We start from the raw sequence: 17,172 nt of genomic DNA on the forward strand, positions 1-17,172 counted from the left end.
CCTGAAGTCTGTTGGCTTCGTTTATTTCTGAGCCAATGCAGAGTCTGACTGCTATATCAGGGTTTTCTATCTGCAGAACAAAAAGCAGCACTTGAAAGCTGCAAGGTATTTTCAGTTTAAAAGGTGTGTATGACAGTGGAAATACAGATGAAAGGCAGGGTGTTATGTGTAACACAGCAGTTGCAGGAACACCAGGGGATGCCAGCACAGTTTCATTTTCAGTGTTTGGGTGAAGGAGACAAAGAAAATGCCTGTGCATAAATCTTTGTGGCCTCATCTGGAGCTCTGTTTACACTGGGCCCTCCTCTCAGAGAATGTTGTGGCTGTGAGTTACAGAGTTAGGAACTTGAAAAATCTGTATGTGGGATTAAAACAATTGTTTCATCTAGAAAAAAAGACAAATAAAAGGGTAGTAGCATATGAACATTCTCCTTGTCGCCAAAATTATGCTAAAAAAATCTCCTAAAATTAAACATTCAAACAGATAGGGATATAAACCTGCCAAAATACATAATGGGTGTTTCTGTCTAGTTCCAGGATGTAGCTGTCGTGCTGAGTTACTGGCATAGAAAAGCCTGGGTGGTTATAAATAACAGCCCTTCTATGATACCCAGTGAGGCTTTAAACTTAATACTCTGTCCACGTGAAAGTTTCTGTTGACCTTCTGAGTCCAGATGCCCCCACAGCTCTCTGCTGTGGGCTCCTTCCCTCTACACTTGTGCTGGAGGTGCTGAGAGCACTGGGGCAGGGCTGGGGCAGGGCTCCCTGTCCACCCAGCCCTTTACTGGCTCTCCTTTTCCTGCAGCCTCCTGGCTCTCAGTTATGGTTGTTTGTCTGTCTTGTCTGTCCCAGCCCTCTGGCTGTGGTGGGGGTTGAATCTGTCACTGGCAGAACAATTCAGAATTGGAGCTGCTGTTGACTTCCCAGCATTGTTCAGGACAGGCTCTGTACTGAGGGGCTTTGCTGTTGGCATGGTAAGGTGGTTGTGGTGGTGCAGGTTGCCTTGATTGCCTGCAGTCAGGAGGGGCTGCATCATCCCCAGCTGCAAAGACACTGTGCAGCTCCCTGAGAGGGGCACATCATGCTGTGTCTTCTGGCAGAGACCCTGGGCAGGAGGAGCAGGCATCTGGGACTTCCTCCACAGCTGTGGACACATCACCAGGTCTTGAAAAAGTTTCCAGTGAAGTTTGTCTGTACATAGTGCCACGAGCTCATGGCTCCATTGGAAGGAAGAACAGTTTTCTGTTGTTTCATTTCCACCATAATACTCTGAAGGAGCTCCTGCCTGATCTATTGCAGTACCTAAGTGCTTCTCTCACTTTCTCTAGATCATAGGCCAGGTTTATGCTGACCCAGACTGTCTCCCACGCACACTGGATTTTGGCCTTAATGTCAAGCTGTTCTGGGAGAAGTTTGTTCCTGCTGATTGTCCTCCAGCCTTTTTCCCTCTGGCTGCTATTTGCTGCAGACTGGAACCAGAGAGCAGGTAGGTTTGGGGCCTGGAGGACTCTTTGGAAGCTGCAGGATGTGTCTGTGTTCCCATAGTGCAAGGACTGCTCTGCACAGAGGGCAGCTCTGGGAATGCTCAAAGGCTTCCATGAGTGAGAGGCTTCAGAGTCAACAGTTTGGGAGAGACACTGCTGTATGGTGGAGATGTCTGACACAATTCCAAGACAGTAAAGAAGGAATGATTGTTCAGGATTTCTCAGCTACAAAGAGCAGGGGCAGACTTTGACAGTAAAGTAAATACTTCATTTGATTTCAGTTATGAAACTTGTAGCTTCAGAACAGTGTTGCTGTAGGTTCCAAAGAGCCAGACCTCCCTGGTCACTGACTGGCTATAAAAATGGGTAGCTCAGACAGATGAGGGCTTTGCAGTCTTGGAAGCTGAATGGGGAGGAAATCCTGGCCCTGTTCATCACTCTGTACATGGTACAGGGACCTGGATGGATAAATAGCTCAGCCTTTCCAATGCTGTTCTGCTTCCTCTTTCCTACTCATGTTTTCTCACTGCTGCTTCTAGGCCCCCTTTTTCCAAGCTGGAAGATTCCTTTGAAGCTCTCTCTCTGTACCTGGGAGAACTTGCCATCCCCCTTCCATCTGAGCTGGAGGAGCTGGACCACAATGTGAGTGTGCAGTATGGACTGACCCGTGACAAGCTACCTGAAAACACAACCTAGGCTGCTCCTGCTGCCTGCACCACTTCACTGGAGCTGGGCTGAGCAGCAGGGAGGGAGATGCACTTCAGCCACTTCCAGGGCATTAACGGGGCACCACGCTGTGCATCTGCTGCACTGCCTCTCTCTCCCCACCCAGCTTCCTCCTCCTGGATATCCTGATTCACTGTGGATTCCTGGCACGTTTCAGAAGCAAAAAGGATTGTTTCCTGCCAGCTGCACCTAGGAAAGCCGCTGAACACTATTTTTCTGGCTTGAGAAATATTTCTCTGGCCTTTTCAGGCTTCTTTACTGTGGTGCCTTAGAACTTGGCTGCAAGCTGTGAAGCCACCCTGGCCTGTGTGCCAGGGAGGGAATTGCTATAGGAGACTCTCCTGGGTAAGGACCAACTTCTGGAACAGCTTCTCCCACTGACTGCCCTGCCCAGAAAGCTGGGGAAATTGGACATCCAGCGACATCTCTCACCAGGACAGCACGTGTATGTATTTGCATGTGTTTCCCAGAACAACCCACTGAGATTTTGGCCTCTGACACGCAGCAGAGGAAGGAGTAAAAAGCCCCAGGAATTGGGCAGCTCTCCTGAATACCGTGTCTCTGGGGAAGCACATCTGAATTCTTGTTTTGGTTTTGTGGGCTTTTATTCCTTCTGTGTCTCTGAATACCTCCAAAAGCCTGCCTAGAAACACTAAGACTGCCTAGAAACACTAAGACTGAGCTCTGCTTGCCCCTCCTGATGGCAGATGAGGCAGGCAGCAAATGAGCCACTGGAGCATTTTCAGACCCTGCGCCTGCAGTGAGTTTGCCTGCCCAAAACCTTAACCTAGGTGAAAGTATTTGAACCTGAATGTGTAGTTCTGCACTAGGCACTGGGTGTGGACATTCCTGAGTGCTTGAGCTCTTGGCCTGTGGATGTGAGGTGACAGGAATGGCGGCAGAAGGTGCTTGTCAGAAAGCCAAATGTTTGAAGTGGCTCAGACCTTGGGCATGGACAATGGCAAAAGGGGACTTGCCCAAGGTTAATTAAAGGATGGGCTTGTCATGAATAGAAAAGTGCTGGAGAATGTCCCATCCTCCCTGGAGTGGCAGCTGGAGAACTAATAATTCAGTTGCCACTACCTCATCCTTTCCTGCAGATTGTCCAAGTTGCTCCTTTGAAGGTCCTTCGTGCAGCTGCTGCTGCAGCACCTGAGCTGATTCTCCAAACAGAAATTTTCCTCAGGGTCATTCCCTGCTCTGGGGTGGGGGGAAAAGGGCTTGGAGTCATTGGGAGGTGGGTAGGGCTGTATTTTCTTCCAGTACTTCTCTTCTTCCTCCCTTGGTGGGAGAAGAAAGGAAGGAAGCTACTGCTGCAGTAGCTCACGTGGTTGGCAGAACTGAACAAAAAGCTGAATCAAGTTCTGCTCTAAGTCTCACAAACATCATGGTTTAACTGGATTTTAGTGTGCTCCTTTTCCCCTCCTCCTCCCTTCAGCATTGAATGGTGGGGAATGGGTGTTAGTCTTTGCTGTTACTTTGGTTTCCTCCCCTACCCATGAGTTTAAAGTATTATGTACAATAACATGGGACCAGCCATCACCTGACATCAGGTATGCAAGGGGGGTGTTTTTAGTCTGTGTAGTGGTGTTTTAGAAACACTAGGGCCTCCCTGTGCTGAGAGTCAGGCAGGAGCCTCTCTAAACTGGGTCCAGTGGATCCAGGATTGTTAATAGGATTTGCCCTTTCATTCCCCCTCCCAGGCTGGTTTGTGAGGGGACCCCTGAAGGGAGAGTCCTGGGTGATGTGTGGGTGGGGTTTATGAACTGTGATTTGCACAGCTCCACGTTCTAACTAAATTAAAGAGCAGTAACTATGCTGATTTTGTGGTCTCTGTGTTCAATAAAGCCGGAAGCCGTCACTTTCTCGGGTTTCTATTGCAGTCACAAAATGGCAACACCAAAGCTGCCCAGATTAGGTACCATCCAGAACAGCCTTTTCTAAGGCCACATTCACAGAACTGCAGAATCACAGTGCAGTCCTCTGTAGGACTATTTACCTGGAGTGAGGGAAAGGGAACAAGTTCTGTTCAGTCCTTGGTTGGTTTCAAGGGTGGACAGGAGTCAGCAGATCAAGGAGCCTCTCCATTTTCCTTTTCTAATCCAGGGATAAAAATGCAACCTGTTCTTGGAAACATCTTATTCTGAAATATGTAGTTCAGGGGACTTTTGTTTAGACAACAACTGAACAAAAATGCTGGCACTGTTAGTCCCTCTATAACCTGCTGTGCTCTGTCTCCCCTGCACTTCTCAAGGGATGGAGCTGCTGCTGAGCAGCACCAAAGCAGAACTGAGCCAGGGCAGTGCAGGAAGGGGCTGTAAGCAAGAGTCGGTTCCCATGGGCCAGCCTGCTGAGTCACCCACAGCTGCTTTTCAGGAACAGTGTCCCAGTCCAAGAGGAGCTGCTGGAGCAGGGAGACAAGCTTCATGCCCCTTGTCAATGCTGCTGCATGCAGGCACTGCTTGGAGGGATTTACTTTTGGGCCTGGCAAACTGAAGTGGCATCTTCCCTTCTCCTCAGTTCAAAGTCTGAAACACTGCAAAGGATGCTGCTCTGGCAGGAGGAATGCACAGATGAGCCACAGTCCACATAGATCTACAGAGCATTCTTCTTTTAAGCTTTAATATAAGGTAGCACAGTCTGCACCTTCTCATAATGAGGTATTTAAAACATTTTACAAAGAAATGGTATTCAAAGGCATTTAAAAATAAAATATTTCCCTTTTCTGAATCAAACAGTAACACTAAAACCCCTGCTGCCAAGTGCTGCTCCCTGTTAGGCCCACAGCTCTAAAGCAGATGGCTGGAAAGCTTACTTGAATGGCTTGAATCCCCTGAAGCAGGGACAGCTGTTTCCCTGAACTGGCCTTGCCTTGGTGCCACGAGGGAGACACTGCAGCAACCATCCCTTCCAAAACCCCTGAAATGCTAATAAAAGTTGTTACAAAACCTCTCTAATAGGACCAGGCTCTTTAAGTAAGTAGTCTTGCACAAGCTGAGTGTGACAGAGACTGGACCAGGAGCCACACCAGAACTTCAGTATCTTACAAAACAGCTGCCCTGTTCTGCCCTTAGAGCCAGAGCTGCTGCTCTGTGGTCAGGGTGACCTCCACAGCTTGGCCACTCTGTCCAGCACTGGCTCTGTAGGAAGCCTAGGGAGTTCAAAAGAGGATGTTCTCTATCCTCAGTGTTTCACCTGCTGTAAGCAACTGAAGAGCAGTTTGTTTTCTTCACTCCACAACTATCTACCACTCACCTTTGCTTTACTGATCTGTGCAAGTGAGCAGGAGGCACAGACAGACCCCCTGGACACCTACAACTGTGGCTGTGCATGTAGCACCACAGGGGAATGGAGAATTGGCCTCAGCCCTGGAAGACCTGGATTTGTCAAGAGCTTGAGGAGAGCACTGGGTCTAAACATTCTGCTTCTGGCCAAAGACATCCCTTAAACAAGCTCTTCCTTGGAAAAAAACCTGATCCAGTAGCAGGATTCTGGACAGTGATTCCAGCTGTCAGCCACTAAAGCAAAAAGGCAGGAACTATAATCAGTGTAATTATCTAGCTAAATCTGACATGAAGCTCCCCTCAGTCCCTGCAGTACTGTTCTCTCCTGAGGTTCCAGGCTGAAACTTAAGTAACAGTGCACACCATTAAATAGGAAAAGAACGTAGAAAGAGGAAGCCACGACCACACTCCAGGCTACAGGATCTGTGGCCAGTTAAGCCTGGCCCATCATCCCCCCCAGCTCCTTGGCACACCATGGAGACAGGTGGGAAGAAGCAGCAGGGTCCACCACACCAGTCCCCAGCTGGTCATGCACTGAACGGTGCCCCTCAAGCAGATGATGAATTGCCCATTGCTCTGTTCCTCTGCATCACCTTCGTCCGGCGTTCATCAAAAGGAAAACAAAACAGAAATGAACACACGCACCCCCTGCACTCACAGTGGGAAGCTGGAGGCTTTGCTCAGCCTGTAGCGCTCCTGCCTGAGCTGCTCAGGCCCCAGGAGTCCCTGCCTGGCCCATGAGGGGGCCGCTGCCATCCCGGGGGTCCTCCACGGGCGTCTGGCTGGGCTGCACCACGATGGTGTTCTCATCCACCAGCTCGCACGCGGGGTTGCTGAACGCCGACAGGGGCAGCGTGATGCGCTGCATCTCCCGCTCATACACCTTCTGCTCGTGCTTCTCCTTCAGGTCCTTCCCCCTGCATTACAACAAAAACCAAAATACACACGTGGGGTGAGTGCTGCTGCTTGGAGGGAGAGTCTCAGTAGAGCTGATGGAGTAGAGAAGAAGGGACTGTGCTCTTTAAGATTTAAGTGGTTTCAGCTGCATACAAAGGGCCAGAAATATTCCCTACTGTAAGCAGAGGACCACAGCTGAGCATCTCTGAAAAACAAGCAGCCAAGTGGTCTGTCCCTCCCTCAAACTGGCTTATTCACTGACATTGCTGCTGATAAATGACTGTACAGCCAAGCCCCTCCTTCAAACCACAGAGCTGCCATATGTTTCCTTATCCTTTCCAGTCCCACAGCGCTGCCTGGTGCAGGCCCAGGGGAGGAGTGAGACAGTGCAGAGGCCACTGCTGTGGAAAAGAGCTTCTGTAACCTGCTTCATCTGGAACAAATACTGGAGGTGATGACAGCTTCTGCCTTTTGTTGCAGCAAATTAAGCTGTCCAGAAAGTATTAAAGCTGACTTCAGAGCCGGCCCTGCCTTCTGCCACTGCAGCTCTAACAGCTCAATGCCACAACCAGCTCCTCAAACCTACCTCAGTCTCCAGCCTGTTGCTAAGTGAAGGAACACCTCTGTAATTTGTGCTGTGGAAGAACTGCCTTGCTTTAAAAATGGATTTGGCATTAATAGCATGTTGTCTCCAGAAGAGCTATGTATACCAAAAACTACTAAACCCATTAAAGGTTTCTCACCACTCCTACTACCCAAACCTGCCAGCTTGCACATGCAATTCTGAGATCAAGGCAAGGAAGGAGACAGTAAACCTGCAGAAGATCCCTGCTGTGAGCTCTCTGTGACTGGAGAAGCAAAGCTGCCTTTGGCCAAAGCCCAGCACTGGTCTATTGCTTCCTCCCACTGAGGACGGGAGAGAGGTGGGACAGGCACCACTCGTGATCTCAGGCAGGCAGAGCTGCTGGGGTTTCCTGTTGGCATTCTGGCTGCTGTTCAAAGCTGCCTACAAACGTGCAGCAGTGGCTGCCATTCCTGCCAGCACACAAGACAGCATTCTCTGAAGTGACACCTCAAATCAGATTCCTCGACAAGCGGCACTCTGTGTTTTGCCCCTTATGTAACACTCCTCCCTCTGCTTTTTTTCTGTCAGCATTTATTATAAACACTTACATAAGGACATGTCCCAGCTTGGGAAAGGGCTCCTTCTGCTTGGTTGTGTCAGACTGTTGTCAAACAGCCAAAACATAGAACAAACCCTCCCAGAGGAGGGAGCCTGGGCCGTTGCTTGCTGCAGTGACAATCACTGCTATTTGTTAATCCTGCCCTCTCTCTTACAACTAAGCTTGCTACTGCCACTACCCTCAAACACTGCTGAGCTACAGAAACATTTCTGTCCCACACAGTGAAGTGACTGAAAAAAAAGTAACTGAAGTCAAAATCAAAACTGACCTTAAAGTATAGAGGAACTTTGCTAAAATGAACTTGGACCAAAAAAACCAGTGCTACCTGACAGTCAGCTTCATAGGATACAATGCATGAGTAGCAAAAAAAAACTGTCCATTGTTTTTCTTATAAAGATAGACTACAGAAATCAGGGGAACAGGTGGCCTGCTAGAAGAATTGTTCTTTTTCTGAGCAAAACAAACTTCCTGTGAGGGCACCTGAGATCTCTCCTTCCAGTTCTCACAAAATCCTGCTCCTGAGTACATCTGAAAAAGCCACATCAAGGTGCACATGCACACACAAAACCCCAAATATTAAATAGGGCAATTTGAAACTTCAAGTGAGATAGAACATCACAATAATGGGGGAATGGAGAAGAACAGAGTTAACTCTTCGGTAGTTCTTTCCTCAGTGTGACAAACTTGCTTAATGCACCACAATCAAATATACACTTCTGTCCCATTTCCTTGTGATCTGGTTGGGTGTGCAGGTGCTCAGACATTCCTGCTCTATATACACCAGCTTTTGAACAAAGAACAGCCACTCACCTCTTGTAGATGTACCCCACGACAATGCCAGCCCCAATGGCAATGATTATCACCATCATGATCAGCCCCAGCACATAACCTGTGAAAAGAGAAAAATAAGAGCCAAAATTAAGAGGTGGCAGATCCAGCTATAATGCTGCTTTCAGAGCCTCAAAACATGTCTGTCCTGCTACAATTACAGGAATGCATCCATCAAACGATCCTGGGTTTGTACCTAGTGTCCCTAAGTCCTTCTTTTCTCTGGAGTTCATCTGTACCCTCTGACTGATGCCAATGACGGGCTGCACCGCGGCCGCCTCGCTCCGGGAGGGCAAAGTATCAGCTGGTTCAAACACCTGCTCCTCCTCCTGGGAAACACCAACTTCTGCTGTGGGGACTGGGGCTGGGCTAGCTGGGCTAGCAGCATCTGTTGAGAGGAGAAAAAAATAAAAAAAATATATATACAACATACCAAGCACTTATGAGTACTTTAAAACAACATGTGTCTTGAGAGTGGGACAGCTCTAGACTGGTATCACTGAACTGCCTTCAAAGCACACTGAAAAACACTGGAAAACACTTGTTCCCCCTGAAGTTGTTGCCAGAAATCCTACCAAAGTAGACAAGAAATCTGTTCTTCCCCCCACTTTCCTTTGACATGAACCTATTTAACTAAGAGTCCAAGGCACCACCACAGATGAAAGAAATCAGAGAGCAGATTGAAACCTAGGTTCAGGGCATGAGTCCAGAGGATGCACAATGACTTCATTTAGTGTATAGATCGATATACAGGCTGCAGCTTCAATCATGCTGAACAAGATTATGAGAATCTCCATCCCAAATCTCCCAGGAGCCTATTTATCCCTCTTCTGCCTCAATCTTCCTGACACAGGAAAGTCTGACAGGAGACTCCAGCTGGTGTGAAAACAACCTGGGGGTATTTTTCCCTGGTCCCTCCTTGCAGTGTGTACCAAACTGATAGTCTGGGACACCACTGGACAGGCTAAGTCAGAGCAGGCAGCACAGCCACTGACTAAGGACAATTCCTTCCTCAGTCAAGGCCCAGAAATGGCACCCAAGGATACAGGTTCCTTCCCAGCCCTGTTTTTTATCAATGCTCTTTTTCATCAACAGCATTGAAAGATTTTCAAGGTAGCTCCTTCTTTCATGACATAGTTTAAATGGAAGCTGCAGCACTGTAAAAGCTGTGACAGTGTAAAGTAGGTATCTACTACCATTTCTACACAATCTCCCTTCCTTTTTGGAAATGCTGTTCACAGTATGCATCAACACGTGAAAAATCACTCCACCTGCATCTCCCCCCACAGCAGGCAATAACTCCCTGTGGATTTTCTATCTGCAGCCATTTTGAGTCCTCAGTGCAATGTGAAATGGAAGTACAAAAGAGAGCCAGAGACAGGAAATCAGGGGTCCTGCACAGTAACTTCAAGTAGGGTCAGCCAGGGCAACTGAACTAAAGTGAACTGTTGAACCATGAAATGGTGCCTGCTCTGAGACACAAAAATATGAAACCTATTAAACCTGCAAAGGGCTGAAATGCCAGGTAACTCTTCTGATCCTAAAGCTGCGAGAGTGTTTTGAGGAAGGATCTTGGCAGCAGAACATTTTTTTGCTTCACCTTAGGGAAAAGCAGGCAAAAAAAGAGCAAAGTGAAAAAAAAGGGAGGGTGTATGTGCGTGGGAAAAGTATTTACTTGCAAGGATGGCAGTCTCAAGGAACAGTGGTGCAAGTAAATCTTGCAGGGCTCAGAAAGTAGTAAACAGTTCAAAAAACCCTCAGTGGTTGCTCCGATGTCAGTCAACACTGACACCTCCTCTCCCCAAAACAGGCTTCAGCTACAGTTCTTTTGGCAAACTGTTTCTCACTGTGACTATCCAGGAGGCATCCAGTGTTTCCATTTCTTACTGTCCTCCCTTCTAGTTCTCATTTTTTCCACATTCTTGCTGTACACCCTGTACTCAAATTCCCACTGGCAATTCTTTAACAGCAGGAAGCTTCTTTAGTCAGCCATAACATGCCCCACAGCAGCAGTCTACCCACACCTCGGCAGCTCCTGGATGTCCAGACCTCAGCCCTTTGCAACACAGCTGGAGAGCGCTACAGTGATAAGCGAATTATGGGGAGTGGGGGTTTTTCACAGGCCTTTTCTGGCATTAATGGCAAAGCCGGAGGGGCGGAGCACGGCATAGCTGGGAGGCAGATGTGCACGCACAGGCGGGGGCTGGAGGCAGCTCTGGGTACGCGGTGTTTCCGAGGGAGGTGCTGGCGTAGCCCGGGGTTGTTTGTGAGCGGGGGACCCCACCCTGGTGACAAACCGAGCCCCGGCGGTAGGGGGCAGGCCAGGGAGGGCAGGAAGAGAGGGGGACCGGCGGCGGCCGCTCTTACCTGAGCACCGGGCGATGTCGCAGGATCGCCGCTCGGGGATCCCGGTAGCGCCTTGGATGTAGCACCAGGGCGCGGCGTCGCCGTCCGGGTTCCTGCAGCTGTTGTGGTCCTCATCGAGCGCTAGGGAGCAGCGGGCCGTCAGCGCGGCCGCGGCACCCCCCGCTCCCCCGAGAGCCCCTCCCGGCCCCGGACCCACCTGCCGGGAGCGCGGCGCCGGTACCGTTCCGCACCATCCGCCAGTTGAGGCACGGGGCGCCGCCGGAGGCCACTCGCCGGCTGCCGCGGTAGGACTCGCCGTTACCGCGGACGCATTCTGCGGAGAGACGAGCCGAGCCTTGCGGGCGGCCCGGGCAGCCCCCGCCGCTCCGGGCAGCTCCCAGCACGGCCCCCGCTGTCCCCACGGGGGTGCTCCCCCTCTTCAGAGCGGCCTTTGTCCCCCACAAAGCCGGGCCGCCACTCACTCACTCACCCTCGGCGCTGCGGGCGGCCCCCAGCAGCAGCAGCGAGCCCAGCAGCAGCAGCAGCGCCCACCGCGGACCCCCGGGCAGCATCCTCGGCGCGGAGGGCGAGGAGCCGCCGGCAGCCCGGCCGCGCAGCTCGGCTCGGCTCCGCTCGGCGAGACCTGCCCGGCGCTCCCTCCCCGTAAACAACCGCCGGGCTGCGCTTCCCCCCCCGCCCCGCAGCCGCCGCCGGGTCCTAACGCTGCCGCTGCCGCCGCCCGCCCCCAGCACGGGAAGGGGCGGCTGCCGCGGGGCAGGGCTCGGGCTCGGGGCAGGGCTCGGGGCAGAGCGAAGCTGCTGCCGCACAGGGTCCCTCGCCCCGATGGGTGCGCGGTGCCGTGGGGCTGTTTGGCTCCGGGGAACTCCGCGTCTCTGGGCTTGTCTCCTGCAGTCGCAGGAAAAGTCTTAGACCAGAAGAGGAGACTTTCCACACGGAACTGCGCTTGAACAACTGCCTGTGGCAGGAAAAGTGTTTATCTTCGGAGACCCAAAACTGTTCTCTCCCCTAGAGAATTATCATGAAGGACTAAATCCTGCTGCCCTTATTCTCCCTTTGGGTTCCCTTAGCTGTAAAGATATGTTGTAGGGGCTACACACTGCTACGGAGGCTGTGCAACTCCACCTTAAAGGGCTTTTTACATCCTCGCCTCTGCCAATCCATTACTTTTCATTGACTCCATGGGCTTACTCTAAAAGCTGCGCCTGCTTATAGGAAAAACCAAGGTAAACAGCACGAAGATGGTTTAGAGTCGTTCTACTGCAGGCATGCAGCCTCTGTGATAAAGCCTCTCTGCAGACATTTCACACAGCTCACAATAGATACTTCTGTTTCTGGACATGCCAAGGGACTCAGACAGTGCAGCCCCAGTGCCTGGACACGGCATCTGGAGTCCTCAGCATTGCTTCTGTTCTACACCAGTGAAAAACAAGCCCCTGAATAGCTGGTCCTGTTCAACAATGAGCTTGCAGAGGCAGCCTGGGCCAGCTGATGGGTTTGTAGCCAAGGCACAGGCCTGCAGCTCAAGGTGCTATTTCTGGCTTTCCCACAGAGTTCTTCCTGACCTTGGCCAACCTGCCTGCCTCGCTTCTTTGCACTTTCCCTTCCTTTTTGTTACATGAGGTACAATCAAACCTTCCTTCTTAGAATAGGACAGGGAAGTTCCCTTCTTTTAAAGTTCTTTGAAATCACATGGAAACCACTGAACACAAGAAGTATTTCTATGCCAGGAAGCTGCTCCAGTGTTGGATAAATCACTTTTCAAGGCAGTGCTGGCTGCAGCAGTGGTCTTTCCCTTCCATCCTGGCAGTGCTCTCTGTCAGGCTGCTACAGGTTATTGTGTAACAAACCTGCCCAAGGTTCTGATCCAGCCCAACTTTTGCCCCTTTTTCACCAGGTCATGAACATTTCAAGCCCTTTACAGCCAGGTCACCCGCTGCATCCAGTCCACAATGGAGCACAAAACCAGAGATGTACCAGCATGATAGATGCAGGTACATTAAGCAGCACTACCACCAAGTATGAAACCACAGGTCTTAGCACACATTTGTGTGACTCAAGCTTTAACAACACGATTTACCACTACAGAAAATTTAGTTTAGTAATGTCAGATTTAAAAAAAATATGGGTGAAAAAAAAATCAAAACAGGAAACCAAAAACCAACTGTATGTGCCAGTCCTGACTGACATCACCAGCTAAGATGCAGCCTTTGTGCAATTATACTCATTTTCTGCAGAGACACCCTGCTACTGCATTCCTGATGTTCTCCAGTTACTCTCTCTAAAGGGAAGGCTAACTGGAGTCAGCAGGAATTTTTAATAAGGGCTATTCAATCAAGCTGCCTGTTTGTAATAGCTTTTCATCAGATTTTATGAGACAAATTCCATTCAGCAGAAACTGCAGGGCCACACATGCCTGTCCAAAACTTTGCAGATGGACTGCCAGCCTGCACAATTAATGTCCTTTTGCTCATTTCATGAGACTAACTAATGCCTCCATGCCACCTAGCACAGAGAGCACCTCCTTCTGTGCATACTGATCCAAGAACTGCAGGAATCTCTGTGGAAACAAATCCCAGGCCTTCCTAGTTCTCTCTCCTACTATGTAACGAGATAAATTTGCACTTCTCCTTACACGCAGCCAAGTTCCAGCAAACTATTTGAGTTTCTAGTCCACAGAAGGACAATGGGGAATCTGGAAGAAATGCAAAAATCTTCACAGTAATGGTAAAGATCAAAGACTTTTCCACAACTGACTTCTAAGCATAATTTTTTCTTTCATCTCTAGCTTTCTCCAGGATGAGGGAAGATTTATGCCTGGCAGTTTCACAGAGTTAAGTTTAATAGGATGCCAGGTGGCAGCTGTCAGAGGCAGACTCAATTGCTCTTTCCACTGCTTAGGAATGGGCTTGCTCTTCTTGCTACACTTTTAGAGATTAAACATGACATTATTTCCTAGGACTTGATTTTAAACTACCCAAGCTATAATAAGTTAATAGCTTTGCAGCTACTTCCTCACATAGTTTACACTTAGATGTCTGTTGGTATATACACATACATATATCACAACACATCCCCACGTTTTACAGGAGAAAGTACACGCTATTTTTAGGAATGAGGGACATTAAACATCTTCTCTAAACTCAGTGTGAACCAGTTGTGAGCTGGTACCTTTCTTTATACAGGTTCCACAGTGAACAATGTCTGCTTTCTCTCTCTCCTGTCTGTCAGCTGCTCTTTCTTGTTTATTTGTCCTACATTTTCACCTGTGGAAAAATTCAAAGTGTTTTGAGATTTAAAAAACAAAAAGAAAAAAAAAAAAGGAATCTAACAGCACAGCCCTCTGTGCCAAGGGAGGCAGCCCCAGATCTACAGCTCTGAAATGACTCTGCAAGGAGCCATCAAACCCACCCTCCTTCTCTGGCCACAGCCAAGCGTGTTCTGATCTCGCCAGGAGAAGTTCATCTAACCTCCTGGGCAAGAACTAACATGCTTTATTACTTAATCTTACTAAATAAGACACTGAGGGGAGTAAACAAAATGAGTTTTCTAATCTGAGTAATCTTTCCTAGCCAAATTAACATGGATTACTTAAAATGGAAAAAGTTGACCGTTGCCCTCCTTGTGACGGGACACACGTCACGCTCCCATCAGCTCCCCTTTCTTATTCCTAGATAATCAAAATAATTGTTCCAGTTTTCCCCAAAACTCCTTTTCCTCAATTTTCTGCTTCTTTCATAAATGGAAATGTTTAGAATAACGACAGTACTATTCTGAGACCTCACCATGAACAGAATATTAGAGCAGTTTGTGCTTAAGCTTAAAAAGCTGCAAGCATCAAATGTTACAAAATACTATTAAGTGCTTGAGCACTTGCAACTCCAACAAAAGCAGGGGTTTTATTTCTTTGCTGTCTCTCTCTTGATCATGAAAACAACTCTGGGTCTCACCTGCAAAAAGCCTTCTGTAAGCAATGATGCAGGAATTGGAAACAAATGTGTTTCATTTCTAAGCTAGATATAATTCGAATGTAATAAAAGAGCATCAGGGCTGTAACAAAAGGATCAGATATTGACTTTATCAAACTGAGCCGAGTACAACCAAAAATCAAGGCAGAGGCAGTGACTACAGAGGAGTCGCTGTGGAGCGACAGGAGTGTCTGCTGGCACTGTTGCACGGCGCTGCTGCCATGCTCGGGGAGAGGGAGAGGCTTTCTCCTCCTTTCTCCTCCCCTTCAGTCTGACAGCGGGAGCTATTGCAAAGCAAATGCCAGCCACAGCCTCCAAGGACTAACAAGGAAGTCTGCAGAAGCAAAACAACCATATGCGATATTTGAACTGGTTCAGACTGGTTCACACTTTGCTCCACTAAGTCCGAGTGCTTTCTCAGATGGGTTTTTGTGTGGGCTGTAATAAAAGGCCAGAGGCCTCGGGAGGGCAGTCTGGGTCCTATTGTTTACTGGGGAGAAGCATTAAGAGATTATCTCTAAATACTCTCGGCAATCAGCGACTTAAGAAATTTCACACACTGAGTCCCCTTAATGGCATGATTTTTTGTGTCCCTTTTGGACAAGAACTGCCCAGTGCCTTTGCAGTTTTCTCAGTTTTGAAGTGCTGACAGAGAGCTGTGTTCACACTGGCCCACTGCAGCAAAGGTCCCCATGGATCATCCCTCAGCTCCTTCCCTGGCTGCAGCATTCCAGCCTCGGTGCCTGATCACAGATTGCTTTACCTGCTATCCAGTGGGTGTGTCTCAGAGCAGGACACCACCAAACCACAGCAATCTTGTCAGGAATTGGGTACAGCTGTCTGAAGATGTTTCAGTCTCCAGCTGCACTGGTTTTTGTTGGGCTGTTTGTTTGTTTTTTTGCTGCAGATGCAGGCTGCTACTGACAAAAGCCAGAGCACACATTTCTAAGGGTGGAGGCAGGGAAGCTATTTTGAAAGATACTGTGATCTACTCAGAGAACACACAAGTCTGAGCCAAGAGCAGAAGCTTTACTCTCAATTTTTGAATGATCTTTGCCTGACCTTAGGCAAGCTTCTGCCTTGGTTCCCCATATTAGCATTACTTATGTCACAGAGGCAGAAATGATTATATGTCTGCAGAGCACTTTGGAAGCTTCAGACATCCAATACCTACCTTATGAAATGGGTCTGCAGGGGAAGGAATCCTGGAGACAGATATGCAGGAGATGTTCTCAAGTTCTACATAGGTAGCACTGACTTAGATGAAAGTACAAATAAGCATTAATGCAGGACTTCATTAAAATAGGAGAATTTGTTGCTTGGTTGTTTTTTAAGGTATAAATGTACTTTTGTAACTTTCTTACATCTCAAACCACAGTTGTGCCCAGCAGCACCTGGCAAAGCTGAGCAGTCTGATAACCCATTTTATTCTTGTTAGAAAATGCCTACCTAAAAATAATTTATTATTTGCACATGAGAAATGTGAAAGTGTAGCATCAAAACATCTGGAGATTTAAGTCAAAAGGAATAAAGATTTCTGTTCTGATATCTGTTCAAATTAACCTCCAGTGAATTGGGTGGGATTATTAAATATTCTACCAATCTTTCACTCGTTATGGAAATCAGTTTCACAGTGAAAGCCCAAAACTCTGCTGTTTAAACCTCAATAATAATGGAATATTACCACAGTAATAGTTAGACTTCATTGTGAAAAACATGAGGTTAAAGTTGCACTTAAATATGCAAAACTCCTACTCTAAATAGCACCACCACTCATGTGACCTCTATCCCAAGCCATCAGAAAGGCTGTAAGGTTAAAAACTTGAACACATAAAAAATCCAAACACGTATTTGCTTCCCTCTAGGGCTTTGGGACCAGGACTGGAGTCATCAGCATGAGGGCAGAGCAGAGACTCATTTGGTAATGGGTCAGTGATTCAGTGTGAGCAGAGAAGCAGAGACCAAACCTTGCAGTGGAGCTACTGCTGCTTCCTCATGAAGTGCAGGATTCAGGGACATTTACAGTGCAGAGCTCACAACTCTGGATTCTGTTTCTCAGCTGACCTGAAAGCAGATAAAACCACAGGTACTGCGAAAGACTCCACAGGTGTTTGTCTGAAGGCTGTGGGAGGAGTTGTTTATTTTGGGAAGTTGCCCTCTCTTTCCTGTTGAAGAAAGCAAATCTGTGTTTTCTCTGGGTCACACACATGCCACAAGCATGCAGAGACAGCCTTTTTCATGACTGACATAGGCACATGGGCTTTTTTACATCCATTTGCAAAAGCAAACACACTGTTCCTTTAAGGATGTTTCCAGAACAGGCAAACCTCTGTTGTTATTTTGGTCTTGAGTTTGCCATTCTTTTAGAAAGTTAAGGCTCCGTCTGGTAACACCATGAGGAGGTAAAAAGCCAGGAAGAAACAAAGGTTTAATAAAG

The 17,172-nt window shown here is 48.4% G+C and overlaps 2 protein-coding genes across 7 annotated transcripts in view; one reads left to right on the forward strand and one right to left on the reverse strand.

The window, feature by feature from the left end:
- LIMK2 (LIM domain kinase 2) overlaps window positions 1-4,032 on the forward strand; it is a 32,283-nt gene extending 28,251 nt beyond the window's left edge. For all 6 annotated transcript variants that reach the window (XM_064726561.1, XM_064726555.1, XM_064726556.1 and 3 more), the window contains 2 exons: window positions 1,329-1,486; window positions 2,024-4,032. In XM_064726561.1, coding sequence (XP_064582631.1) covers window positions 1,329-1,486; window positions 2,024-2,180 — 315 coding nt within the window. In that variant the 3' untranslated portion in view covers window positions 2,181-4,032. The remainder of the gene's footprint in view (window positions 1-1,328; window positions 1,487-2,023) is intronic.
- Window positions 4,033-4,806: 774 nt separating this feature from the next.
- On the reverse strand, window positions 4,807-11,452 carry PIK3IP1 (phosphoinositide-3-kinase interacting protein 1). Its single transcript, XM_064726564.1, has 6 exons — window positions 11,240-11,452; window positions 10,967-11,083; window positions 10,771-10,890; window positions 8,600-8,791; window positions 8,386-8,464; window positions 4,807-6,411 (listed from the first exon to the last, which is right to left on the reverse strand). The coding sequence occupies exons 1-6, from the start codon at window positions 11,319-11,321 to the stop codon at window positions 6,204-6,206; spliced, it is 798 nt and encodes a 265-aa protein (XP_064582634.1). The 5' UTR covers window positions 11,322-11,452; the 3' UTR covers window positions 4,807-6,203.
- Between the last annotated feature and the right edge of the window lie 5,720 nt (window positions 11,453-17,172).

Source organism: Zonotrichia leucophrys, chromosome 15 (assembly GCF_028769735.1).
Source record: "Zonotrichia leucophrys gambelii isolate GWCS_2022_RI chromosome 15, RI_Zleu_2.0, whole genome shotgun sequence".
Lineage (NCBI taxonomy): Eukaryota > Metazoa > Chordata > Aves > Passeriformes > Passerellidae > Zonotrichia > Zonotrichia leucophrys.